Consider the following 26,667-nt stretch of genomic DNA (forward strand, 5'->3'; position numbering starts at 1 on the left):
TTTCACGTGACGCCCTGGGCTCCTCTCACGTGATACCACCGCTTTCCGTGCCCACGCTGCAGAAGAAGGGACCGCCGCGCCTGTGGTCATGGCTACGCGACCCGCGCTCTACCTGCGCCTCGTCTCTCTGGCGTTGCTGCCGGGGGTCCTTGCAGGTAAGGCGGCGGCGGGCCTCGGGTCCGCTGCTCCCAGAGAGAGGGTCAGCGGAAATCGGTGGTGGTGATCGCAGGGAAGGGATGCAACTCTGCACATGCTCAGGTGCACCAGAGGGAAGGGATGCAAGACTGAACAGGAATAAGATGCACTCTCCTTTGTGAATGCATTTATTCGTTCTTCGTTAATTCCTTATTTCAGGGTCTTCCTGGCTGGAGTTGGTTTTTGAGGCAGAAAGCTGTGATGGAGAAGTACAGTCTTCACAGGCTCAGGAGCAATTCCTTTATAATTAATCCCCAGAACTCAGAGCCCCCGCCCCATCCCGGTCCACTTAGAGAACATATAAAGCTGCTTTGCTAGTGTTTTCTGCGGCTGTTTTGAGTAAGAGTGCTTCTGAGCATTTGCAGAGAGCACCACCCCTCTCATTCAAATCAGCTGGTTGCAATTTGTAATTCTGTCTTGCAATAGGAATATTGGAAATAAAGCAATATATCACTTGGACCATCATGCCACTTCCACAGTTTAGAGCAATATTAGCCATGGCTTGTGTGTCAAAGGGCTAGTGGACATGCTTTTTGGGAAGATTTGAGCTCCACAACTTCATGTTTTAGAAATTACACGCCACCTTTTCCTTGTTTCAGTTATCAGATTCGTTACAAAGCTATCAGTCCCTTTCTAGCAGTGTGTGGTTACTTAATGGAGGTTCTGGGGTGGAAATGTAACTTTCTGTGCTTTGTAGGTACTTTCTCTGTCTCCCCATCCCAATTCATCTCATTATACTAGTGAGGCTCACTTAGTTACTTTGCATGTTGCAGGGTTTAGCCCCACCAACAAAAAACTGTTCCAGCCCTACTTCAGTCCTCCTCACCTTCCATTTACATTTCTTAATGTCCAGACCTGACCAGAAATGCCATGTTTTTTACTTTAAAAATGATTTAATTTCTGCAGCACGTGCTTCACCAAATTTGCAGCCTTGAATAATTGTTTGACAGTAGCCAGAGAAATACAGCCAGCATTTTGGAGTGGTAGAGGAAAGAAAGTACAATAGACACTCGGGTTGCGAACGTGATCTGTGTGGGATGCAAGTTCGCAACCCGCAGCGCCGTATCTGCGCACATGCGGGTTGCGATTCGGTGCTTATGCGCATACGCAAAGCGTGATTTAGTGTTTCTGTGCATGCGCGACCACCGAAACTTGGAAGTAACCCGTTCCAGTACTTCCGGGTTTCAGCAGTCCGTAACCCAAAAAAACGCAACCTGAAGTGTCTGTAACCCGAGGTATGACTGTAAAGCCTAGCTGTTCTTGTACAATAGAATCCACAGCAGAGCAGATTTCACGGAGCATATATTGGGGTAGTTGACCTCTTTTCCATGGTCAGTAGACTGACACTGCCATTTTTTATTCCCCTTCTATCCGAAAGTGACGCGGTTTGTTTCTTTTAAGGTTACAGAAACCCCCAGCTTGACTTCAAAGAGAAATATTTTGAGCAGTGGATAGATCACTTCAACTTTGAAACCTACAGCAACAAAACCTTTGCCCAGAGATACCTCATCACAGGTATGCTTTTGGTGATGAAAATATATAAAAACATGAAAATGTCGCTTCTAGATTGGAGCAAGCATTTATCTAGTTCAGTATCCTGTCTCACCACAATGACCAGCCAGATCCTCTGGGAGGCCCACAAGCGGGACATGGGACCAATAGTCTTCTCCCACTGTTGTTCTGCAGCAACAGAGAAGGCTAGGTATATGCATCTGAACATGGAGGTTCCATATTGTAACCATGGCTCAGAGGTATTATTAGATCTCCCCTCTCCTGTGTCCTTCGCTGACCGTTCCTCAGTGGCTTGCCTGGGCCACCTGCCTCAGCCTGGGCCTGCCTCCTCTGCTTCCTTTCTACTTAAGAGTCCAACACTGCTGTGATGGCAAAGCAGCTCTTGTGGTGGCCAAGCAAATTGCACCATGACGACAGCCTTACTTTCCTATTATATGTGTATGAAATAAATTCTATGGGAATCCAAGAGCTAGTGTCACCAGCACATTCCATAAATTAATTGTGTGTTAATGACCTATTCTGTCTTATACCAAGTTAGAACTCTGACCCATCTCGTCCCATGTTGCCTCCTCTGACGGAAGCGGTTCTTCAAGGCCTCAGGCAGAGACTGGCCTTTCCTAGTCCTGCTACTTAAAATCCTTTTGTTTACTGGAGATGCCAGAGATCAAACTTGGGGCCTTCTTTTTGAAATACATGAACTTTACTGTTGAGCTATGGGGGCTTCCCTGATGTGGACAGCCCCTTAATACCAAATATGTCCATTCCTTAGTTAATTTGAACAGGTTTCCACTTATCTGGAGTGATTAACAATCTGTGAGAAAAAGCAGTGCTTCAAAGTGCCTACCTCCCCTCACAGCTGATTGCTGTGGCACACAGATGAGGGAATGCGTGGCCCCCCAGATCTTGTGGGGCTCCTGCTCTCTGCCTCAGCCAGCACAGCGGATGACAGGGATTATGGTAGTCCTAACAACATATGAAGGGCCCAGCCTTTCCATTTTTGCTCTGGCAGCACCCAAAGGTGCAAGTAGTGCCAATTCCATTGCTGAAGACCAGTCAGAAAGTTGAGGATTGTGCTATCGTAGAGGGGGGAAAAATATGGCAGTCCTAACACAGGCACCGTCCTTCTTGAAAGTTTCTTAGAGGTCTCTCTGTTCTTAAACGGGATTCTTCTTAGTTGCCTCAATGTACTTCTGCTGCCTCACACAGATAAATACTGGAAGAGGGGAGCTGGACCCATCTTCTTCTACACTGGGAATGAAGGAGATGTCTGGGCCTTTGCTCAGAACAGCGGCTTCATCCTGGAGCTAGCTGAGCAGCAGAACGCCCTGGTGGTCTTTGCGGAGCATGTGAGTGTTTTTGCAAAGGTGTCCCTATTGCCTGAGGCAGTGTGCTTGATGGGGATTATGGTGACCTTGCTGTCTGAGATGTCTCTTGTGCTCCTCTGCTGGCTTTTCAGAGATACTATGGGAAGTCGCTTCCATTTGGGGCAGCGTCGCTGCAGAGGGAAAACGCTGGCCTGCTGAGTGTGGAGCAAGCCCTCGCTGACTATGCAGTTCTCGTCATGGCGCTAAAGAAGCAGTACGCAGCAAGGGACTCTCCTGTCATTGCATTTGGAGGCAGGTGGGGGCTCACTCGCTTGTTCCTCTTAGCAGTTATCTGCATCTGATGTGTGCAATATTCTTCTTTTTAAAAAAAATAAAAAATTATTAAGTTTTCCATTCAACAATCCAATCATATCACATTAGTTATTCCAAATTACACCAATACATATCATAAAGCCCAAATATTTTGCCAAATTTTAAATTTTTGTTGGGGGTTCCCATGCTTCAAGTTCAGTAAGGGTCCAATCATCTCATATTTCTGCTGCTTTTGATGTTCACAATCTTTTTGTTGTTATCATTTTTCTTCTTAATAACCTCTGCGTTGTTTCCACAGGTGAGTTAGAAGCAAGCATTATTATGTTTCTGTGTGAACTTTGTAAGTGCAATGTTCTTCTTGCAGGGCTGGCAAAATATTTCCAAGTTGCTGTGTGCCAGCTGCCTTTGGGAGGGGGCCTCTTCTGAGCAGGGAATGAGGCAGATATTTCAAATGTTTAGGCACCACCATCTAAACTTCATAGTAACCAGGATTTCTCCAAAGGGTTGACTTAACTATGGCCAAGGAAGGTGAGGAGAGTTCATGGTCCAAGAGAAGTTGAAGTATGAAAAGGTTGTACCCCAGTATGTTTGGTGAGGGCAATACTAGCTTTCCACCCAAACTCTGGGTTGCTTGAATCGGTATTTACTCTGGGACTGTTTAGGTTGGGAGTTGAGTGCCCTGAATTGTATTCTCTCTGGGGTATGCTTCATGGCATGCTTAGTGGGCCACCCTGGACACAGTCCATGCCTTGGCGGATCTTGTCATGTGCTTGTTCTCTACAACACTCCAACTGGAAACACCCTAAAGTCTGCAGGGAAATTATAGCCTCTCCCCTAGGATAATAGCTGTCCCTTGTCTGAAGTAAAAAGATCCTTTGCCCCAAGAACTACACTGAGCAGGGGGCACACTTTTCTTCCCCTCTTAAAGGTAAAGGGACCCCTGACCATTAGGTCCAGTTGTGACTGCCTCTGGGGTTGTGGCGCTCATCTCGCTTTATTGGCTGAGGGAGCCGGCGTACAGCTTCCGGGTCATGTGGCCAGCATGACTAAGCCGCTTCTGGTGAACCAGAGCAGCGCACGGAAACATCGTTTACCTTCCCGCCGGAGCAGTACCTATTTATCTACTTGCACTTTGACGTGCTTTCGAACTGCTAGGTTGGCAGGAGCAGGGACCGAGCAACGGGAGCTCACCCCGTCACGGGGATTCGAACTGCCGACCTTCTGATCGGCAAGCCCTAGGCTCTGTGGTTTAACCCACATCGCCACCCGCGTCCCTCTTCCCCTCTTACCGGGGGCCAATAATACCCTTTCCTTCTGAGCAATTGGATCTGAGTTTGGGGCGAGATACTAGGGAAGGGAAGAAGCCAAAGTTCAGCCATTTTCTCCACTTCCTCTTCCCTCATACCTGTGCCTCTTGTATTCTGACTCTTTGAGGGTGGCAAATCTGCACCCTCTAATTCAGGCCAACAATTTGAAGAGACTTCTGTCCCTTTCCAGTGAGCGAGGAGTCCACCTGAATGTCTCATGGTGTCAAAAAACATAACTTGCTTCTTTTTCTCTCTCTTTTCTTCCAGTTATGGAGGCATGCTGAGTGCCTACATGAGAATGAAGTATCCCAACATAGTGGCTGGCGCACTCGCTGCCAGTGCCCCTGTGTTGTCTGTGGCTGGGATTGGAGACTCCAATCAGTTCTTCAAGGATGTCACAGCGGTAAGCTTTAGGTGGAAACTTTTGAGTGGGCTCATTTCCTCTTACTAGGCAAACCTCCCAGTCTTCATTGTAAAATTGTGTGCCTGAACCTGTGAAGTGGTATGAAATTCTCAGGCTCCCTCAAAGATGCAATTCACTTAAATCAGGACTTTTCCCCCAGGACTTTCAGAACTACAGTCCGGATTGTGCCAAGGCTGTACGAGAAGCATTTAGGGAAATCAAAGACCTGTACCTGGCTGGAGGTAAAGTGAGCTCATCTGTCAGACAAGAAACAGCCCCTTGGTAGAGAGGACCGTTAAGCTACAAGACCTCTGGAGCAGTTATAGAATAAACAAATTGCTTTAAAATGGTTTTAGGAAATCAGTACCCCGCCTGTCTTGAGTAAAATAAAAATAAAAATTGAGTAAAAAGAAAATAAACAATTTTTGAAGGAAATGTGCCCACTTTAATTTGGCAGCACTTCTATAGCTAATACAAATGGTTCTCTCCCCCCCCCCCCACCGGTGTAAGCAGTCAGTTGACTAAGCACTGCAGTTTAAAACCATGAAGTCTAGGCACTTCATTTTTCTTTTGAATGAAAGCAGAAAACCTCACTCATCCAAGCAGCTGCGTAGCCCAAACACTATACTTAGGCTGCTGTCCTAAAGCATACTAGCCTCTATGAATGTGGTGAGAAGCGCTTAATCATGCAACACACTACACACCTCTCTTCTCCACATTCAGCTTACGAGAGGATCAGCCGTGGGATGTCTACATGCAATAAGCTTTCGTCTAAGGATGATATCTACCAGCTCTTCGGATTTGCCCGGAATGCCTTCACCATGATCGCCATGATGGACTACCCTTACGAGACGGACTTTATGGGCCACTTTCCAGCAAATCCTGTCAAGGTGAGGCCTGCACAGATCAGGCAACGTCATGAACCAGAGAGCACTCGACTCCTCCACCTCCACAGGTTGCCACTGGGCTGGGCTAAAGCTCTCACAGCATGTCTATATGCCAGGCTTACAAAATTAACACATACCTACATTTGAATGTTTGCTTATTTTTAAAAATCTCAAACCTCACTACCACCAGCCACCTTTTGTGGAGCTTCCCTAGAATCATAGAATCATAGAGTTGGAAGAGACCACAAGGGCCATCGAGTCCAACCCCCTGCCAAGCAGGAAACACCATCAGAGCACTCCTGACATATGGTTGTCAAGCCTCTGCTTAAAGACCTCCAAAGAAGGAGACTCCACCACACTCCTTGGCAGCAAATTCCACTGTCGAACAGCTCTTACTGTCAGGAAGTTCTTCCTAATGTTTAGGTGGAATCTTCTTTCTTGTAGTTTGGATCCATTGCTCCGTGTCCGCTTCTCTGGAGCAGCAGAAAACAACCTTTCTCCCTCCTCTATGTGACATCCTTTTATATATTTGAACATGGCTATCATATCACCCCTTAACCTCCCTGCCTGGTGCTGATTTATACTTGACACAGGTTAACGTAGTTATAAACTTTGGTTCCTCGTTCTTTCTTGCAAAGAGACCCTGGTTAATGTTGCAAGCGTTTGCAGGTGCCCCCTCAAACAAAGGCCGCACCGAAGTATTTCTGGTCTGGTCTGTCCACACTCTGCTCAACAGGGAGGAAACTGAGAGGGCATTACAGAAGAGGAGGGTGTTTGTTGTCCTGTTACAAATGATAAACATAGAATCATAGAAATGTAGAGTTGGAAGGGACCCCAAGGGTCATCTAGTTCAACCCCCTGCTAAGCAGGAATCTCAACTAAAACACCCATGACAGATAGCCATCCAACCTCTGTTTAGAAACCTCCAAGGAAGGAGAGTCCTAATATAATACAGTCATACCTTATGTTATGTTTGCTTCAAGTTATGTTTTTTCAGGTTGTGTCCTGCGGTGACCCGGAAGTACTTGAAAGGGTTACTTCTGGGTTTTGCTACCCGCACATGCGCAGTAGCACTAAATCACGCTTTGCACATGCGCAGTAGCGCTAAATCATGTTTCACGCATGCGCACAAGCGTCAAATCGCACCACACACCTGCGCAGATACAGCACTTCAGGTTGCGGGCTTTTCACGTTGCAAACGGGCCTCCGGAACGGATCCCGTTCTCAACCAGAGGTACCACTGTATAGGTACATAATATAAGAAGTATACTGTTTATATAGCAATGGGATCATTTTATGACTATCTGCTAGAGTGAAACTGCAGGATGTTAATGCTGGAACTCCCCTTTGCCTCTAGGTCTGGTAGGCTGAAAATGAACTGGAAACCCAGAAGTTATTCTGTCCGTCTTTTGAACTTTCACCTTAGCCATATCTAGCCTTTGTAAGCAGCTTTTTCCATCATTGTTTTATTTATTTTGCAGTGACCAATGCACTTTGTTAGTCTCAGCTAAGATCCTGTAACATGCTTCCAATTTCTCTTTGGCTCTTGGAAAACCTAATTTGTTGTGTGTGTTTGTCTGTTTAACTCAGATTGGCTGTGAGCTGATGCTGGAGAATAAGGACCGGATCAGGGGCTTGGCAGCTCTTAGTGGTGAGTGACTGTAAGACATCTGACTTCCTTCCAAAGTGTACATGAGCACTGTGCTTTCTCTCAGGTTGTGCCAGGCCTGAAAATGTGCATGTTATCTAGGCTGCGTTCGGACAGTCCCCTAAGCCACGCTTTTGAGGGGAGCAGGGGCAAGCCTTGAGCTTATGAGCTCCCTTCTCTCTCCTCCCACCTCCCTCCAGCTTTTCTTCAGTGCACAAAGGAAGCTTAGAACATTTCTGCTTCTGGTTTGCACATAAAGCAGGATAAAACATGTTTCTGGATTCTGTCTTACAGGCAAACTATGGTTTGCTCAAACTATCATTTAGACAGACTGGTAAGCTACTGGGAGATTCTAATCTCCTAACATAATATGTGGAGGATGGAGTAGATGAACCTGAGGCTCATTCCCAATCGTCCAGGCCGTGGACTGGGAGGCCATCTGGATGTGGCCACAGGCTTGGAAAAAATCATGTGCCACTTCCATTCATTTCAGTGGGGCTTCTACCAGAGCTCTTCCTCCTGGATTTTGCCCAAAGCCTCTTTCTCTGCCTTAAGAGCTGGCTGGGATGAAGTCTTGCGAGTGATGAACAGGTTGTGGGTGGATTTCTTCTTGCCAGCAGCTGAAGGCCCCTCCCCATTCTGCTGCTGCTCACCTGTGACCAGGTGACGCGGCAGCTGAACAAAGAAAGAGGCATGATCCACCAAAGGCTTGGGCAAGGAGCCCGCCTTTTCCCACACTTTCCCACCAGGGTTGCAGATGTAGACGCCGTCCTCTTTCCGCTTCTGTCTCACTGACCCACCACCTGTGATGTACAATTGCTGCCCATGCACAGCGAGACCAAACTGACAAAGGTCGAAGGGCGAGAGACTGAGCAGGGTCCATTGATCAGTAACCGGGCAGTAGTATTCCGTCTCGTTCACAGGAACCCATTCCTGAGCCTGTAAAGAACCAAATATCAGAGGGGTGGATCCAGTCCCTGTTCAGTGGAGGGTGAGGGAGGTATGCTGTGGCTCCAGCAGACAGTATGGCCTGCCAGTTGCTCAGACAGACCTGGCACAGAAGTTGTTTTAAGGCAGCCATTCCCTTCCTGGTGCCCCGTAGATGTTTCAGAATGCAACTCCCACCAGACCCGCCTAGCCAGTATTCCAGAAACATTGGGAAGGTTGCATGTGAGCCACCCCTGGCTTTAAAGAGGTCAGAGAGCAGCTCTTGTCAGTTTGTGTAGGAGCTGTGCTGGTGTGCAGTTCCCACTAATTGCACAGGAGACCTTCGCAATGCGTTGTTCGGCTGCCACCCCCACCCCCTGTGTTAATCAGTTAGTAGGAATGCTACCAATCTGCTCTGGTTTTAGTTCAAGGGAACACCTGAGCATATGCAGAGGAATGATGATGATGATGATGATGATTTATATGCCCCCCATCTGACTGGGTTGCCCCAGTCACTCTGGGTGGCTTCCAACAAATTTTAAAGACCAAGATTGTAATGAAGACTTTTCTGACTTCATCAGGAGACAGACCATGTAGGTGTGTTTTCCCCCAAATGATTGCATTTTCTGTCCACGTGTTAGGTTTATTATCTGCAAAACGCCAACCCTTTGGGCAAATAAAACATCTAAAACTGACAGGGATCTGTTTCTCAGTCATGGAACCCAATCTGTCTAACTCAGGGATGCTACTTGGTTAAACAAACTTTAAGAGTATGGGTCAAATAGGGAATCAGTCACATAATGGACAGGCCATTTTTTTCCCAGATATTCCTCTCTTTTAAAAACCTGCTGGCCAGTTAGTTGGCAGCACCTTTAAAAAATATATTAATCTGTTTGATTAAACTTGGCAGCCTTGTTAATTAGCAAATAAGGGGGAGCCACCTGGCCTTTCAGCCCCAGGTAGTAAAATATATTAGGCTTGCCACATGATCCAGCTACATAGAAATGAAAATTTGGAAGGGGCATGAAGGGTTTCTATTTTTTAAAGGGCTTGCTAGTTCTATGTGCCTGGGGGTGTGTGTGTGTGTGTGGTAAAGTAAGAAATGCTTCAATGCCCTGTCAGGAAACCTAGAATATTGTGGTGTAGAAAGCATTCTCTTCCAACCAGGTACCCTCCCCCACATATATTGGACCATGTCTCCCATCAGTCTCAGCCAAAATAACTGGTGGTCATTGGTGATGGGAGGTGGGAGTCTGAAACATCTGGAGGTCACCAGGTTGAGGAAGGCTGCCATGGATCACAAGAAGAGCCCTGCGGCTGAGTCAGGCCAAAGGGGGTCCCTTCTGGTCCAGCATCCTGCTCTCAAAGTGGACACCCAGATTCCTGTGGGGAACCCACAAGCAACTCTTCCCCACGTGTGAATATCGACAGGTCAGCACCTGCCAGATGCTGCCTTAAGAGGGACACTCTGCTTTCTCTCTAGAGCAGCGGTTCTCCACCTGTGGGTCCCCAGATGTTGTTGGACTACAACTCCCATCATTCCTGAGCTCTGGCCTTGCTAGGGATGATGGGAGCTGTAGTTCAGCAACATCTGGGGACCCACAGGTTGAGAAAGGCTGCTCCCATTGCTCCCATTGTCAGACTGTACAGAAGGGGATGCTCCCCCTTCTGGGAAGGGAGCCTGGCCACAAGAAACCAGGAAGTGAGAAATGACAGAACATTGTGTAGCTCAGGGCAACACCAGACACCTGGGGCTGGCGTTTGGCACCACCACAACTCATTAAATAAATGAAGCTCAACATACGTTTGCCAGGGCCCTTCCTCCTACGCAGAAGATTCTGTCTCCAGCAATTGCCATTCCGTGGTCGCACCGGGCAAAAGTCATTGGCTGGTTCCTGACCCAGCGACGCAGGCGGGAGAGATAGCTGTATGTGTCGCGTAAAGGTTTGCCAGCGGCGAATCCCCCTGGTGGAAACGGGCGATAGAAGATTGGGTTGGGTGGCTGCGGTTTTCCCTTTGGGTTGCACAGTAGCCTTTTCCTGTCCTGATCCTCTCAAGGTCCTTCGGGAGTCGAAGTGTCCCTGCGGATCGTGTTGCCTACCACTTAGCCAAGGCCTCTCCAAAGTCTTAAGAGACTGGGTCGTAAAAGGGGGTGCAAAGTGTGTTCACATCACTGAGAGCCTCCCTTCTGTGTCTGTAGCATCTCACTATATTGAACGCTGTTCTCCACTGGTTGGCTGCCCCATCATGGCTGTCTCCTCTTCTCTACTCTTGGCCCTCCCCTCGTGCCCCCAGCAGTCGGTTGAGCATGATAGGAAGGGAGTCTATTCAACCCTCTTCTCAGGCACTCCATTGTGGGGCCCTTCCTTTCCCTTGCTCATATACCTACTCCTGCCTCTCTTTTTCTTGTTCATGCACTGGGATGCTGCAAATTCAGTACAGTCATACCTCGGGTACAGGTACAGCAAATTCAGTACAGTCATACCTGTGCTTCAGGTTGAGCGTTTTCAGGTTGTGTCCCACGGCGACCCAGAAGTAACGGAGCGTGTTACTTCCGGGTTTCACCGCTCATGCATGCGCAGACGCTCAAAATGGCATGATGCGGCGAATCGCCGCAGGCGCAGGTTGCGTTTGCTTCAAGATGCAAACGGGGCTCCAGAATGGATCCCGTTCGCATCCAGAGGTACCACTGTACAGATTTTTTTTTTTAATACCGCCCTTCAATTTTAATAAATCCCTAGGGCAGTTTCCATAAGAAGCAGAAGATACAAAAATAATTAAAACGCAAATAATACATATCCAAACAAAATAAGGGACGTGAAGAGTAAAGAGGGAACAAGATTTTTAAAGCTAGATTGCTTTTAAGTCTAAAAAGCCTGGGAAAACATGGCTTTTGACTGGCACTGAAAGGCGAACAAAGTATGTGCCTGCTGGCCTTCTCTGGGGTGGGCATTCCATCATTGGGGCACCACCACTGAAAAGGACCTCTCTCTCTTCCAGCTGGCCACACAACTCAACCTCACCTGAGGAGTGGGGGAACCTGCATACAGAAGAGCTTAACATACTTCAAGTATGTCAGTCTAATGCTGGAAAGGGCTTTAAAGGTCAGAACCAGCACTTTGAATTAAGCCAGTGCATCCATCTGCCATTGTTCTTGAGGTCTTTATTTTATGCTCTTAATTAATGTACAGTATACTTCAAGTGGTGGGATGTGGGTGGCGCTGTGGGTTAAACCACAGAGCCTAGGACTTGCCAATCAGAAGGTTGGTGGTTCAAATCCCCGCAATGGGGTGAGCTCCCATTGTTCGGTCCCTGCTCCTGCCAACCTAGCAGTTCGAAAGCATGTCAAAGTGCAGGTAGATAAATAGGTACCGCTCCAGCGGGAAGGTAAACGGCGTTTCCATGCGCTGCTCTGGTTCACTAGAAGCGGCTTAGTCATGCTGGCCACATGACCCGGAAGCTGTACGCCTGCTCCTTTGGCCAATAAAGCGAGATGAGCGCCGCAACCCCACAGTCGGTCACGACTGGACCTAATGGTCAGGGGTCCCTTTACCTTTACCTTATACTTCAAGTGAGATACTTTTGCACCCTGCCCTGGGTCCATTTGATAAAAGGCAAACTTAGAAGTGCAAAGGATGAATACATGAAGCTAATTTGCAACCCCAGCAGCTGCATGCTGAGCTAATGGTGGGTTCCAGATCCTCTTCAGGGGCAGCCCCTAGTAGAGCATATTACAGCAGTCTAAGCTGGAGTTTACAGGAGCATAGATCACAGCCACATCACCAGGAACCATCCTTTTATGCTTTATCTGTATGTCCCCTTAAAATCAGCAACCCTTGATAGCATAGCTGTCAACTATCCCCTTTTCTTGTGAGGAATCCTATTCGGAATAAGGGACTTTCCCTTAAAAAAAGGGAAACATTGACAGCTATGCTTGATAGCGGTCTGCATTCTAGAATGGCCAACATCCAGCCTCCCACCCCCTCCCTCCACCCTGAGCCAAGACTTCTGATGGTCAAGCCATCAGTGGTCTCTCACCTGAGACGTAGAGGATCCCCTTATGGGTGGCCCCTGCGTGGTCTGCCACAGGCATTGGGAAGGGCGTGATGAGCTGCCACTTGTTCTCAGCTGGCTGGTACTCCTCTGCCGTGTCGGTGAGCGTCCCCAGCAGGGCTCCCCCGCCCACAGCCACGAGGCAGTCGTTCAGCACCCCTGCGTGGAAGCGAGTCCGCCGTCCCAGCATGCTCGCCACCTGGAGCCATCTGCCGTGTCGTGGGTCAAACCTGAACACCTGGAGCCGGAAGGAGGAAAGGGCAGTGGCAGAGGAACCCCCTCTGGCACCCGGGGCGGGGCAGCCCGTACGGAGTGCGCGGCATCCTGTATGGAGTGCGCATGTGTGGCATCCCATATGGAGTGCGCATGTGCGGCAGCCCATACGGTCACTGTGCAAGAGGCAGCGAAGCAGCACCCTTATGGACTGTGTGCACCCTCTGCCGCTCTACAGCTGGGGGGAGGCAGGGGCCATCTTGTCATCCGCCCCCCCCCCAGTGGTACCCGGGGCGACCTCCCCCTCCACCCCCCACTTGTACGCCCCTGGGAAAGGGATTACAGGGCACTGCTGGACTTGTTCTCCAGCTAGCAGGCTAGGAAACATTAAGCATTCTGGGCGGGGGAGAGGCGTTTAAGGACTCTCCTGCAGCAGCTAGTAGCCAAGTCAGAAGCAGGCAAGGAGATCCCTTCAGTGAGAATATAATAAAAAAATATTTTTTTTATACCCCGCCCTCCCCAGCCAAGACCGGGCTCAGGGTGGCTAACACCAAATATAAAAAATTTATTAGAATACAGCTTAAAAAAACAACATTAAAATACAACATTAAAACATTAAAATGCAGCCTCATTTCAGTGGAACTCAATCAAAAACTTTTGGGGGGATAAAAACGTCAAGTCTTCACCAAGGCTAACTATCCAGACTGGTCCCACATAGGCCAGAAAAAAGCCAGGGAAGTCCCCAAATAGGAGTTGCAACACAGAAGGAGAAAGGAAAAAAGAAATAGGGGGAGGGAATCAAATTGATTCCAAGCCAAAGGCCAGGCGGAATAACTCTGTCTTGCAGGCCATGCTCATTTTCCTCTCTGATGCTTGGCAGGTTTGTATTGCTAGGGTTAATGCTGAGCTAATAGGAACAGGGAACAATGATACGTATTTGGGCTATCTACCTTTGTCCTTTTCTAGACTTAAGTTGTGTGTGAATGAGCTGTTGTAGGCTTCCCTTCGTTTTAAGCTTTCTGCTTACCTGGTTCGAAGGACATTGTCCTGTAGGGTCAAACCTGTCCTGGCCCCCCATCACAAAGACAAAGCCTTGGATCACAGCAACACAGTGGTTGTACAGGGGCCTGTGAAGTTCCCCAACCTTTTTCCACAAAAGGCAGTTCCGATCAGCAGCCCACATGCTGCCACAGATGGTGTTGTCCACAGATCTGCCACCAAGGACAACCAGCATGTCAACGCCGGCACGGACCTTGGTTCGCTCACTCTGCAGAGTCGGCTGAGCATGCAGCCGGGAGTGATAATCCAAGGCCTCCTGGAGGTACTGGCGGCAGGTGGGTTCTGTCTTCATGAAGGGCACGTCCTGGACGAACTTATGCAGGTCGTGGAGAGGTATGAGGGGCAACCGAATGTGCTGCAAAACCTCCGCTGCATCTTCCAGGTGTGTGTTGTTGTGGCGCAGCCAGCATTCCGCTGCATGGAACAGTTCCAGCTCACTGAGGTCCTCTGTGTCTGCAGTGTCTAAGATCTCACACAGAGTAGCTGCGTCCAGCTCCTGCAGCTGCGCCGGATCTGCCAAAATGTTGCTGCAGTGCCGGCTCACGCAGCTCATGGCTTTCTGCCTCAACTCTTTCGGGCCAAGCCTCTTTGCGATCTCGAGGACTGCTAGGCAGGTGTTCTGATCCAAGCCCTCATCCAGAAACCGGAAGCACAAGCACATCACATCGCGCACCAGCAGCACCTCTGCTGCCTGGAAGGTCTCCTCAACGTTATGGAGCGTCAGCTCCAGCTTGTTGGAGTAGACAAAGGACAGGATGTTTTGCAAGCCCTGGGCAGTGACGCGCGGCAGCTTGATGTGGCTGTTGTGACTTGCAGCATCTCTGGAAAAATGCATCTTGCAGTAGTTGCTGGCTGCAGCCAGAATGACTTTGTGCGCAGAGAAAGAGACTCCCTCTGCCTCCAGTGTGACATCGCACAAGATGTTCTTCATGCGCAGATTCCTGAGGCCCTCTAGAAGTTTGGACAGGTAGGTGTCTGAGCAAAGACTCTGGCTCTTGGCCCTGACTGGGCTGGCAAGATACATCCCTCCCAAAGCTGCAGTCTGGTAATCCACTGGCGGTAGCCTTAGAAGATCCCCCCAGGCACCCTCTAATGGAAAGCGAGTTCAGGGCCTGTCCTTAAAATCTAAAGGCATGCCTCTTGAACAGAGAACTCCAACTGGTGCTTACTCTAGAAGTGGGGCTGCCTGAAGTTTTTGTTTGGGCTACTATGAGAGCAGGTCAGCTGACATGTCATTTCCAAGAACACCATTTCCTTACCCCCACCTCCACGAGCCTATTCATGTCCACAAAGGTGCAGTATCTACTCAGCTTCCTGGTCATGCCTCAAGTGGCTTGCAGCGGGCCAGGCAAGCAAGTCCAGACCTGCCTGCAGCTTTTTTTGAGTCCTTGCCTAGGATCAGGCTGCTGCACCCACTGGCCTTGCATGTGAATGTTTGCTAGGTGGCAGCATAGGTAGAGAAAAGCTCTGCTTCCAGCTGTTTCTCTAGCATCAACCAGTTAGATACCTGGCTAAGTTCAAGGTGTTGGTTTTGATGTATAGCTTGGGACCAGGCAGTGTTTTTTTCTAAAAGAAATGTTTAAGAGTACTCTCATTTTCCTACTCACATTGATATAAAAAGGTAAAGGGACCCCTGACCATTAGGTCCAGTTGTGGCCGACTCTGGAATTGTGGCGCTCATCTCGCGTTATTGGCCAAGGGAGCCGGCGTACAGCTTCCAGGTCGTGTGGCCAGCATGACTAAGCCGCTTCTGGCGAACCAGAGCAGCACATGGAAACGCCATTTACCTTCCCACCGGAGTGGTACCTATTTATCTACTTGCACTTTGACGTGCTTTTGAACTGCTAGGTTGGCAGGAGCAGGGACTGAGCAACGGGAGCTCACTCCATCACGGGGATTCAAACCGCCAACCTTCTGATCGGCAAGTCCTAGGCTCTGTGGTTTAACCCACAGCGCCACCCGCATCCCATATTGAAATACTGCCCCTCAATAAGGCCAAACTGAGATTCACAAAATGTTTAGGGGTATGCGTGCCCCTGCGTCCCCCCAGAAACAAAGCACTGGGACCAGGACACCTGAGAGATTGTCTCACCCCTTGTATACTGTGTTCTGCAGGTCCTAATTTAACAGGTCCTTTCTGTGCAATCCTCTTGGGTTGTGGCACCTACCCTTTTGGAATCTCCCCTGCCCTGGAAAGAATATTCAATAGAATTCTTCTTTTTTTTTGACACCAACTGAAGACTTCTGTCTTCCCACAAGTTCAGATCTTTCCCAGATGGTATCTATATTAGAATTGCTTTCAAAATGTTTTTAAGATGAAGGGGGTGGAGAGATTCCCCTACAAAGAAAAGATGCAGCATTTGGGACTATTTTGTTTGGAGGAAAGGCAACTAAGAGGTGACATAATAGAAGTTTATAAAATCATGCATGACATGGACAGAGGGGACAGAAAAGTCCCTCCCCTGCCCCCGTCAGCACAAGACCTCATGGGAATCCAGTGAAGCTGAATGTTGGAAGATTCAGGACAGAGAAAAGAAAGGACTTCTTATTGCAGGGCAAAGTTAAACTATGGCATTCACTCCCAGAGGAAGTAGCGATGTCTGCTGATTTGGATGGCCTTAAAAGAGGATTGGATGACTTCATGGAGGAGGGCAATGCTATGAATGACTACTAGCCACAGTGGCCCTCCTCTGCTTCCATGGTCTGAGGCAATAAATACTTCTGAATCCCAGTTTCTGGAAACCACAGGAGGGGAGGGAGAAGGTTCTTGTGCTCATGTTTTGCTCGCGGGTTTCCCATTGAAGAATCTGCTTGACCACCATGAAAACAGGATGCCAGACTAGATGTGCCACTGGCCAGATCCAACAGGCTATTCTTGCATTCTCAAGTGTTCTTATTGTTAGTTTATTGTTGTCTGATGTCCTGGGCTCCATTGGGGAGGAAGGGCAGGATGTAAATTTAATTATTACTGTTGAATGACTATGATTTTACTAAATTGTATTAAGGGTTTCAATGATTTATTGTTGTGGTTTGCTTTGTTTGACGCTCAGAATGGCTTGGTCAACCCAGTCAGATGGGTGGCATATAACAACAAAAACAACAGCAGCAGCAACAACAACAACAACAACAACAACAAATTAATTGCTGCTATTATTATTATTATTATTATTATTAATGTTACTGTAGTTGTTGTTATAGTGTTTACAGTGGGGTTCCCCCCCTTTCCCCTCACAGTGCTATTGTGATTATTGTCAGCCACTTTGATCTCAATTTATGTTGCTGGAAAAAGCAAAATGCAATCATACCTTGGGTTATGAACACTGCGGGTTGTGCGTTTTCAGGTTGCAGACCGCGCCAAACCCGGAAGTACTGGAACGATTTACTTCTGGGTTTCGGCACTCGCGCATGCACAGAAGCACAAAATGATGTCACGCGCATGCGCAGAAGCGCAGAACCGCGTCACGCTCGTGCACAGACGTGGCACTTCAGGCTACGAGTGCTGCTGGTTGTGAATGTGCCTCCTGCACGGGTGGATCACATTCACAATCGGAGGTACGACTGTACACATATTAAATAAATCAAACATCATCATCATCATCATTATTATAATTAAACATACTGATGTTATTGGTGATAATAAGCCATCTAATCTGGCCCCTTGAAATGAGGAGCGTCATAACCTCCTTTCCTTTACTCACTAGGGCTGCTCTATAACTCCACTGGGATAGTTCCATGTTTCGATATTTACAAGCTGTACCAGAAATGCGCTGACCCCACAGGTTGTGGAACTGGATCAGATGCCGCTGCATGGGACTATCAGGTATGCCAGGGGGAAGAGGAGTGAAATTTAACAAGAGCGTCACCTTCACCAATGTGGTGCCCGCCAGATGCTGTGTGGACTCTGACTACCACCAGCCTCGGCCCTGCTGGATGATGGGCTTCTCCCAGATTTTGGAATCCCCTCCCTAGAGAAGCCAGACTGGCTCCCTCCTTGTTGTCCTTCCACCAGCAGGTGAAGATTTTTTATTTATTTTTTCCCCAGCAGGCTTTTGGGGAACTCCCTGCTCTTAATGAAAGGCTTGGTGCTGCGCTGTATGGTTTTAACAGATTGTGTGTTTTAATTATATCAGCGTTTGTTTTTTAATGGAAACCCCCTCCCCCACGTTTTTAATTGTTCTTCTTTTTATCAGCAAGCTGCTTTGAGTCCCTGTGAGGGAGGGACTCAATATAAATGAATATATTTTAACGAAGATGGGGATTTAGTCCAAAAGTCTGAAGCACATTAGGTTGGCAAAGGTCACTCTGCATGCTTTATGGCAGGGGTCAGCAAACTTTTTCAGCAGGGGGCCAGTCCACTGTCCCACAGACCTTGTGGGGGGCCGGACTATATTTTTTTGCGGGGGGGGGGGAGACAGACAAATTCCTGTGCCCCACAAATAACCCAGAGATGCATTTTAAATAAAAGGACACATTCTACTCATGTAAAAACACGCTGATTCCCGGACTCTCCGTGGGCCAAATTGAGAAGGCAATTGGGCCGGATCCGCCCCCCGGGCCCTAGTTTGCCTACCCATGCTTTATGGCAATTAGTTCCATAAGCTAAGTATTGAGAGGAGGACCTTTCTTTCTTTTTCTTTCTTTCGCTATCTCAGATCTTCTGCCCAGTGATACTAATCGTATCATTAAATACAATTAGTTGTATTTAATGATTCTTAAACTGCCTTCCAGGGACGCGGGTGGCGCTGTGGGTTAAACCACAGAGCCTAGGACTTGCCAGTCAGAAGGTCGGTGGTTCAAATCCCCACAACGGGGTGAGCTCCCATTGCTCGGTCCCCACTCCTTCTAACCCAGCGGTTTGAAAGCACGCCAAAGTGCAAGTAGATAAATAGGTACCACTCCGGCGGGAAGGTAAAAGGTGTTTCTATGCGCTGCTATGATTCGCCAGAAGCGGCTTAGTCATGCTGGCCACATGACCCGGAAGCTGTACGCCGGCTCCCTCGGCCAGTAAAGCGAGATGAGCGCCGCAACCCCAGAGTCAGCCCCAACTGGACCTAATGGTCAGGGGTCCGTTTACCTTTACCTTTAAACTGCCTTCCAGTATAAAATTATTGCCCCTCTCCCCAAACTGGTTTGCAGTAGCCAATAAAACAGTAGAATCAGATTATATGAAAACATTGCAGCTGGTTGGACCAGATGACGCTTTGGGGCTCCTCCCTCACTACAGTTCTAGAATACTAATATAACAACAGCAAATGAACAAGTCTGATAAAACAATCGGAGGGAGAAGAACTTCCCTTTGTTCAGGATAACCACACCATACAGTCATACCTCAGGTTAAATATGCTTCAGGTTGAGCGTTTTCAGGTTACGCTCCGCAGCGACTCAGAAGTAAAGGAACGCGTTACTTCCAGGTTTTGCCGCTCGCGCATGCGCAGACGCTCAAAATGATGTCACGTACATGCGCAGAAGTGGCAAATTGCAACACATGCAGACGCACAAACGCGGGTTGCATTCTACTCAGGATGCGAACGAGGCTCCGGAACGGATCCTGTTCGCATCCAGAGGTACCACTGTATGTATTTTTACAATCCTCCATCCTATTTTCCCTTCTACACTTAATGAGCTCCCCCCCCCCAAAAAAATTTAAGCATCCAAAACACTTCAGCTGCTGCCCATAGGGAAAGATGCTCTAGACCAGGGGCTGGCAAGGCTTACTGGGCATGGGCCACTCCTGCAGAGATCCTCTGTGGGCTGGACCAGTGCAGCGCGACTCCCGAAATCACATCTGTGCATGTCTGCGACGCTGGAAATCGCTTCTGCACATGCCCAGACGCCAAAAATCGCGCCTGCGCAGAAGCAATTTCCGGAGCTGTGGAAGAGAGTCCCTGCGTCGTGCTGTGCTGGTTTAGCACCGCACGCAGGAAATTACCTATTAGTATTTCACTCCTCCCATTGCAAGGATCATCTGATCCTATTGTTTACTTTCTGTTCCGTGAGCAAGTTTTCTTTCTGCTCTGTTTGCGATGAGACAGAGCATCTGTATGAGGGTATGCTCCTCTCATACATGTTTGTTCTTTAATCTGTAATTAGTAGAAATAAAGTAGGTATGCCCAGATACCTCCTCACCTCCCAGTGGCGCTGCTTTACTCTGCTAAGACCGGGTGCTTCAAGAGAGCAGCTGTGAGTTCCAGAACACCAGGACCCCTTCCCGGGAATGCTGCGCAGCTGTTCCAGTTGCTGGAGGCGGCCATGGGGCCTGCAGGAGTATTCCATTATTGCTGAGTGGGCAGCTCGGTTCGGGAGCAGCTTGGGGGTCGGTTAAACGGCCTCCGTGGGCTGCTTCCAGCCCATGGGCCACAGGTTGGGGACCCCTGCTCTAGGCTGATTATTTTGGTTGCCCTTTCCTGTGCTTTCCCAAGATCTACGCTAATTCTTTTTGAGATGGCGTAGCCAGACCATCACAGAGCCTCCCAAATGCAGCTCCACCAGAGATTATACAAAAGCATTTACAGTCTGCAGATGGGAGTGTGTCTAAACAGCTGTTCAATCCATAGCCCTTTCCACTTTGCTACTTTGAGCAAGTCTTCTTAATCCCCGCCCCTTTAATTGCAGTGTAGACCAGTGTCTCTGTTCAGTATGTTTGCATCTTATGCAGGGGTTTGGTTCAAAGGGTTCTGAATATATGCAAAAACGCAGGTACTCAAACCCCTGGTAAATAGGGAACGGGGAGGGAGGCCGATGCTGGCTTGGGGAGGTAGTGCCAGGAGGTGGGCATGCAGTGTGCTCGGAACTGAGTACTGCCACCCCTCCCCCTGTTCAGGGGGGTAGAGCCCACAAATAAGTCTTCAATCTTAAAGGTGCAGCTTATTTGCAGGTGCAGCTTATATTCGGGCCAATACGGTCCCCCTCCCATAACACCACATAACACCCCTTGTATATGATTGCATTTCACGTACGATACCACGGAATCATGATTTCATGAATCATGACACCACACAATCATGGAATCATGATATCTTGATCTTGCGCTATGATTTCATGAAATCATAGCGCAGTCATGAAATCACAATACCTTGATCTCACGCTATGATTTCATGAAATCATAGCGCAGTCATGAAATCATGATACCTTGATCTCACGCTATGATTTCATGAAATCATAGCGCACAATCATGGAATCATATCTTGATCCTGCGCTATGATCTCATGAAATCAGCGCAGTCATGGAATCACGATACCTTGATCTCACGCTATGATTTCATGAAATCATAGCGCAGTCATGAAATCATGATACCTTGATCTCACACTATGATTTCATGAAATCATAGCGCACAATCATGGAATCATATCTTGATCCTGCGCTACGATCTCATGAAATCAGCGCAATCATGGAATCACGATACCTTGATCTCACGCTATGATTTCATGAAATCATAGCGCAGTCATGAAATCATGATACCTTGATCTCACGCTATGATTTCATGAAATCATAGCGCAGTCATGAAATCATGATACCTTGATCTCACACTATGATTTCATGAAATCATAGCGGACAATCATGGAATCATATCTTGATCCTGCGCTATGATCTCATGAAATCAGCGCAATCATGGAATCACGATACCTTGATCTCACGCTATGATTTCATGATATCATGAAATTTCATGAAATCATAGTGCACACTCATGGAATCATGACACCTTGATATTGTGATTTCATTAAGTCATAGCGCACAATCATGAAATCACATTGCGCAATCATGAAATGGTATCGCGCAATCATGAAATCATGATATCTTCATTTCACACTGATTTCACACAAGCATATGATTGCGTGATACCGTATTGGCCCAAATATAAGCTGCACTCCCCCAAAAAATTCTGACTGTGGGGGGGGGGCACCAGGTGGCGCATTGGAAGATGGCCGACAATAACATCTCTCTGACCCATACGAGGTAATTAAGAAGCTGCTTTGGGAAGTATGCAGTCTCCCCCCCCCAAGGATATGGGGGGGACTGCCTTGCCAGCGGTGGCCACAATGCACCCCCAGATTCGAGAGAAGGGGGTGCACCGGTCACTTGGCTAAGCCCTCGGTGTGGTCGGCTCTTCCCGGACGCCGTCTCTAATTTGCGCGTGCTGGCTTGCTTTAACACGAAAATATAATTGGAAATATATCATTGGAAGATGTTAAAGCACATACGTCAAGCAAAGGTCAGGAGATAAGACTGCTGATTAATGGATTTCTGGGATCAGAGCGGCAGGCGAAGACAAATAAATCAAGAGACGAAGCGCCATTAAGAGATGGGTATGTTTGGAGCTAAGAAGGTGGGGTGGAGGAAAAAACTTTTCTTTATGAGTATAAATAACCCTCCACCCCAAAGAAAAAAGAACCGCCGTATTTTACTACACAAGCAGGAATCTAAAAACTGTGTGGGATGAATTAATGATGAATGAAGAGAGGATTGGTAAAGATCGGAGAATGGAAAAATTTTATGACGCGGTTTTAAAATGGCGTCTCGCAAGACAGGCTTGTTTAAGAAAGACGGGGGGAGGAGAACCAGGAATATTTGAAAGTGAACGATGTTTGGAATTTGATCTTTAACCTGGCAGAGCCCTCTAGGAGATATTTTACAAGCCTGGGGAAACTAAAGGGCAGACCGAAGATAAATTTTTGAATGAGGAGTGGAATGGTGGCTGTCCCTATGAAATATGACTTATGGAGTGCGTAAAACCCACGCAGACGATGTTTGTTCTTAACCTGCCTGTGAAGATTATCAGAGATCGCAAAGAAAGGAATATATGACAACAACAAGAAGATGAAGAAAGTAAAAAAGAGACTATCTGGATAGAACTGGATAGAACTGTTTAATTAAAGCAGTAATAGAAGTGATGTTTGGATCCTCGTCCGGAGCCTGATGTATGGGTACCCCCAACAAAATTGAAAATTTCGGCTGTATAATTTGGAATTAATGTGATTTGAAATAATGTGATATGATTGGCCTGTTAATAAAAATTATGTTTAAAAAAAAAAAATTCCGACTGTGAAAAGTTAAAGTGCAGCTTATATTCAGAACCGAGCACTGCACGACCGCCTCCCAACACTACCACCCTGAACGGGGTGCTGGGAGGCACTACCTCCCCAAGCTGGCGCCCCCCATTCAGGGTGGTAGTGTTGGGAGGCGTTAGTACCGGGAGGTACTTTCCAAGGCTTCAGAGCCAAGGCATGGATAGGGGTTTGCCTCCCCTCTCCCAAACAAGTTTTTCCCAGCGCAAAAAAGGGGCTTTTAAGATCTTTGCCTTGCTTAGGGAGCAAGGTTCTCTCTGTGTACCAGGCTCTGAATGCTCTTTTTCATGGGGCCTTACGAGTTCCCACAAAATCTTGTGGGAGCATCCCAGACGCAACACATGGAGAGGGCCTTGCAAGGCAGAGAGCTTAAAAGCTATTTTGCGCTAGGTCTTCCCAGTGCAAAAAGAGCCACCTTGCTTGCATTTAACTTTTGGGATTCCATCCAGTGCCCTTCAGCAGCATATGGCTGAAATTGTGCAAGTTCAATGCAGGTAATATGTGATCATACTGCACTGAGAATCGCAAGCATCCTCACTAAGGGAAGCCACCTTCTGGCCCAGCACCTCTGGTGCAGAATGAAACACACATGCCCATACTTCATTGCTATTTTTGCCCTCTTTGGGACCAGTATGGCTGCTGAAATATCAGTTCTTTCTTCAGGCCTGCACTGAAATCAACTTAACCTTCAACAGCAACAACGTGACCGACATGTTCCCAGAGATCCCCTTCACAGATGCTGCCAGGGAACAGTACTGCTTTCAGAAATGGGGGGTCCGCCCTCGGCCGTCATGGCTACGGACCAGCTTCTGGGGTGGTGGTAAGCAGACAGTTTTTTCTTCATTCCCCCTCCCTTTGGCTTGGGATTGTACCTCACTGGTGAGATCGGCAACTAGAGACCCTTTTCGGCAGACCTTGTCTCCTCCCAATGGGTGCCCTGATGGGAGAGCTGCTGCCAGCCAGAGTAGCCAATATTGGTTTGAGGTACAGATGGTCTGTAACAAGGCAGCTCCCTCCCCTCCCCAGTCTAGAGCATGTCCTTTTCTTCGACTGCCTTCAATGCAGAGCTCCCCTTGAATTTTAGCTAGCCCATGAAAGACTTCAAGCATTACATTTGGGAGTCTATTTCATGAGTTGTCACCATACTGCTTTCTACTGGGTCAGAGTATTGCCTCATCTAGCTCAGTATTTTTCCATACTGACTGGCAGGGGCTCTCCAGGGTTTCCAGCTGGGGCTTCTCCCACCTGTACCAGGGGTTGAACCTGGAACCTTCTGCATTCAAAGCAGGAGCTCTGCCACTGGGCCTCAGCTCACCATGCAGCTTCTTCGGTGCAATTTAAAGAGTTTCTACCAGACAAGCGAATAGTCTTATTTAGTATCTTGCTTAATACCCTCAGATCTGACTGCTGCAAGCAACATCATCTTCTCAAACGGAGACTTGGATCCCTGGGCCAGTGGCGGAGTAAGTTATCACCCTCTCCAAATTCTGCCTGCTCTTTTATAGCTGTCAGCTTGAACGCTTTGCCGGCCCCAGAAAGGTCTGACTTCCGTTCATTGTCATTGCAGGTTAGAAAGAACCTGAGCTCCTCATTGATAGCGATATTTATCAAGGGAGGTGCCCATCATCTAGATCTCAGGTATGTATTTGCAGAAATTGTCAGGAGCTGTGTAACCCACATGGGTGCCACCACTGAAGGTTTAATGAATCCTTCAAGATCCTCCTTCAGACAGGAAGTCCTTTTAAAAACTTTTAAGTACCGTATTTGTGGCTCCATAAGACACACCTAGTTTTTAGAGGAAAACAAGAAAAAAAAAATATTCTGAATGAAACAGTGGATGTATGATTTTTATGGTTCATGCTGTGCCCACAGACATGTGATTTGATGGTGAGTTTGGGGTAGCCCAATGCAAAAATCCTGAGAATCCATGTGGATCCGTGCTTTGTAACCACGCTTTTGCGCCATTGCGGCCCCACGAAACAGTGGATGTGGGGGGGGGGGTTGGTGCAGGCTGTAGCCATGGACATGCTATGTGATCTGATGGTGAATTTGGGGTGACCCAATGCAAAAATCCTGAGGATCTATGGGCTTTTACCTCCCCCCTCCCAGGTAGCCTCCTTTATCGCTAGCGTCCCTTATCTCGCTTACCAATCAGCTGCTTCCTTTCAACACTCCCTTCCCTCATTTGCCTTAGTGTCGTTTCCTTAGCTGGAGCAGTTTTTTGATCCTCCTTTTCTTCCAATTTCTCTCCTCATTGCTTTAGTCTTCCTGTCTCCTCTCCTTGCAAGTTCGCTGTCTTTACCTCCCCCCTCCCAGGCAGCCTCCTTTATTGCTAGCGTCCCTTATGTCCCTTCCCGATCGCTTGCCAATCAGCAGCTTTTTTCAATACCCATTTCCCTTTTTCAAAAAAATGAGCATGATCTGCTTTTCGCCCCTGGGCAATTTGGCTCCAGGGTCCACGCATTTGCTCCATAAGACGCACAGACATTTCCCCTTACTTTTTAGGAAGAAAAAAGTGCGTCTTATGGAGTGAAAAATGTGGTAAATACATTTTTAACTCTTCACTTATTTTATGCCATTCAGCCAGCCTTTGCCAACTGGGCACCCTCCAGATGTTTTGAACTACAACAGCCATTAACATCCAAAACATCAGGAGGGCACCAGGTTAGATTGCATTAAGCAATTCAATCTGGGCTATTTCAGTGCAGGTATGTTAAGATGCCCAGTTCCTCATTCTCTCTTCTCCAGTGCAAGACTAGCCCTTGCTAGTATCTTAGCAGCCACTTGAATAAATTCACAGAAGATAGGACCAAAACATGTGATAAATAGAGTCTCTGTGTTTAGAGGCAGTTTACCCCAGAGGAGCAGGCGTAAACCAGAGGGGTCATTTCATCCCCAAAAGAGCTCCAAAATAGCCAAATTGAAAAACTGCCAGCTGTGGTTCCCTGGATTTGGCATCTGCTTCCTGTGGGCTTTGTGTGTTCCAACAGGGGTTCCAACCCAGCCGATCCACTTTCAGCCAGAGAGGCTCGTCTCCAAGAAGCAAACATCATCCGTGACTGGGTCAAGGCAGCAGCTGGGGCCTCGAAGCAGCTCACTCCCGACCACTATCCAGCCAGACTTTAGCAGGAGTCGTCAAGGCAGCGTTTAGGTACCAAAACCAGCTAGGAGTCCTGCCTGCGGTTTGCCAGTTGGTTGTTGGGCTGCTGAGTCAATGACACTTCTCTGCAACAGGATAGTAAAAACAAGAATAAAACTGGAGATTCCCTCAGGAGCTCTATCCTGCTTTGTGTTTCCTGAACATTGGATCGGGTCCAGGTATACATGACACGCATTATTTCCTATAGTGAGACAGCCAGCTCTCTCCGGAGAAAGAAACAGGGACTTCTGCCATTAACTGATCTCGCTAGCTGAGGCTTTCAAGCTCACTCGTCTCCTGTGTTGTTTCAAAGCAGGCAAATTGCCACTGCTGAGAACAAGAAGAACAGCCTGTGTCTTAATGGAGCTTATAACCGATCCCAAGTGTTGGAGGCAAGTATGTTGATTATTCTACCCTCTCATTGAAATCACTTGGAATAAGCTCAGGCTCCCGCACACCAAGTCAGAGCGTTGGCCTGTCTAGCCCAGTACTCAGTTGTTCCCCCCCATCTCGGGCCCGTTACCTGCCCCCTGCTCCTTTTAACTGGAGACACCAAGGGCTGCACCTGGGGACTTCTGCATGTAAAGCAGGTGTCCTGCGACAGAGCTGTGCCCCCCCAAGGGTG

General features: G+C 48.0%; 2 protein-coding genes across 2 annotated transcripts; one reads left to right on the plus strand and one right to left on the minus strand.

Annotated features, from left to right (window-relative positions):
* Nucleotides 1-26,177, plus strand: DPP7 (dipeptidyl peptidase 7). Its single transcript, XM_080990951.1, has 13 exons — nucleotides 1-155; nucleotides 1,597-1,710; nucleotides 2,914-3,053; nucleotides 3,164-3,327; nucleotides 4,919-5,054; nucleotides 5,215-5,296; nucleotides 5,778-5,944; nucleotides 7,532-7,592; nucleotides 17,543-17,661; nucleotides 23,567-23,723; nucleotides 24,302-24,366; nucleotides 24,471-24,541; nucleotides 25,894-26,177. Exons 1-13 carry the CDS (start codon nucleotides 89-91, stop codon nucleotides 26,027-26,029), a joined length of 1,479 nt encoding a protein of 492 aa, XP_080847077.1. The 5' UTR covers nucleotides 1-88; the 3' UTR covers nucleotides 26,030-26,177.
* On the minus strand, nucleotides 7,599-15,411 carry LOC308468559 (kelch-like protein 9). Its single transcript, XM_080990915.1, has 4 exons — nucleotides 13,810-15,411; nucleotides 12,555-12,807; nucleotides 10,321-10,481; nucleotides 7,599-8,528 (listed from the first exon to the last, which is right to left on the minus strand). Exons 1-4 carry the CDS (start codon nucleotides 14,863-14,865, stop codon nucleotides 8,091-8,093), a joined length of 1,908 nt encoding a protein of 635 aa, XP_080847041.1. The 5' UTR covers nucleotides 14,866-15,411; the 3' UTR covers nucleotides 7,599-8,090.
* Nucleotides 26,178-26,667: the final 490 nt, after the last annotated feature.

This window comes from Podarcis pityusensis (genome assembly GCF_964106645.2).
Source record: "Podarcis pityusensis genome assembly, chromosome: Z".
Taxonomy (NCBI): Eukaryota; Metazoa; Chordata; class Lepidosauria; order Squamata; family Lacertidae; genus Podarcis; species Podarcis pityusensis.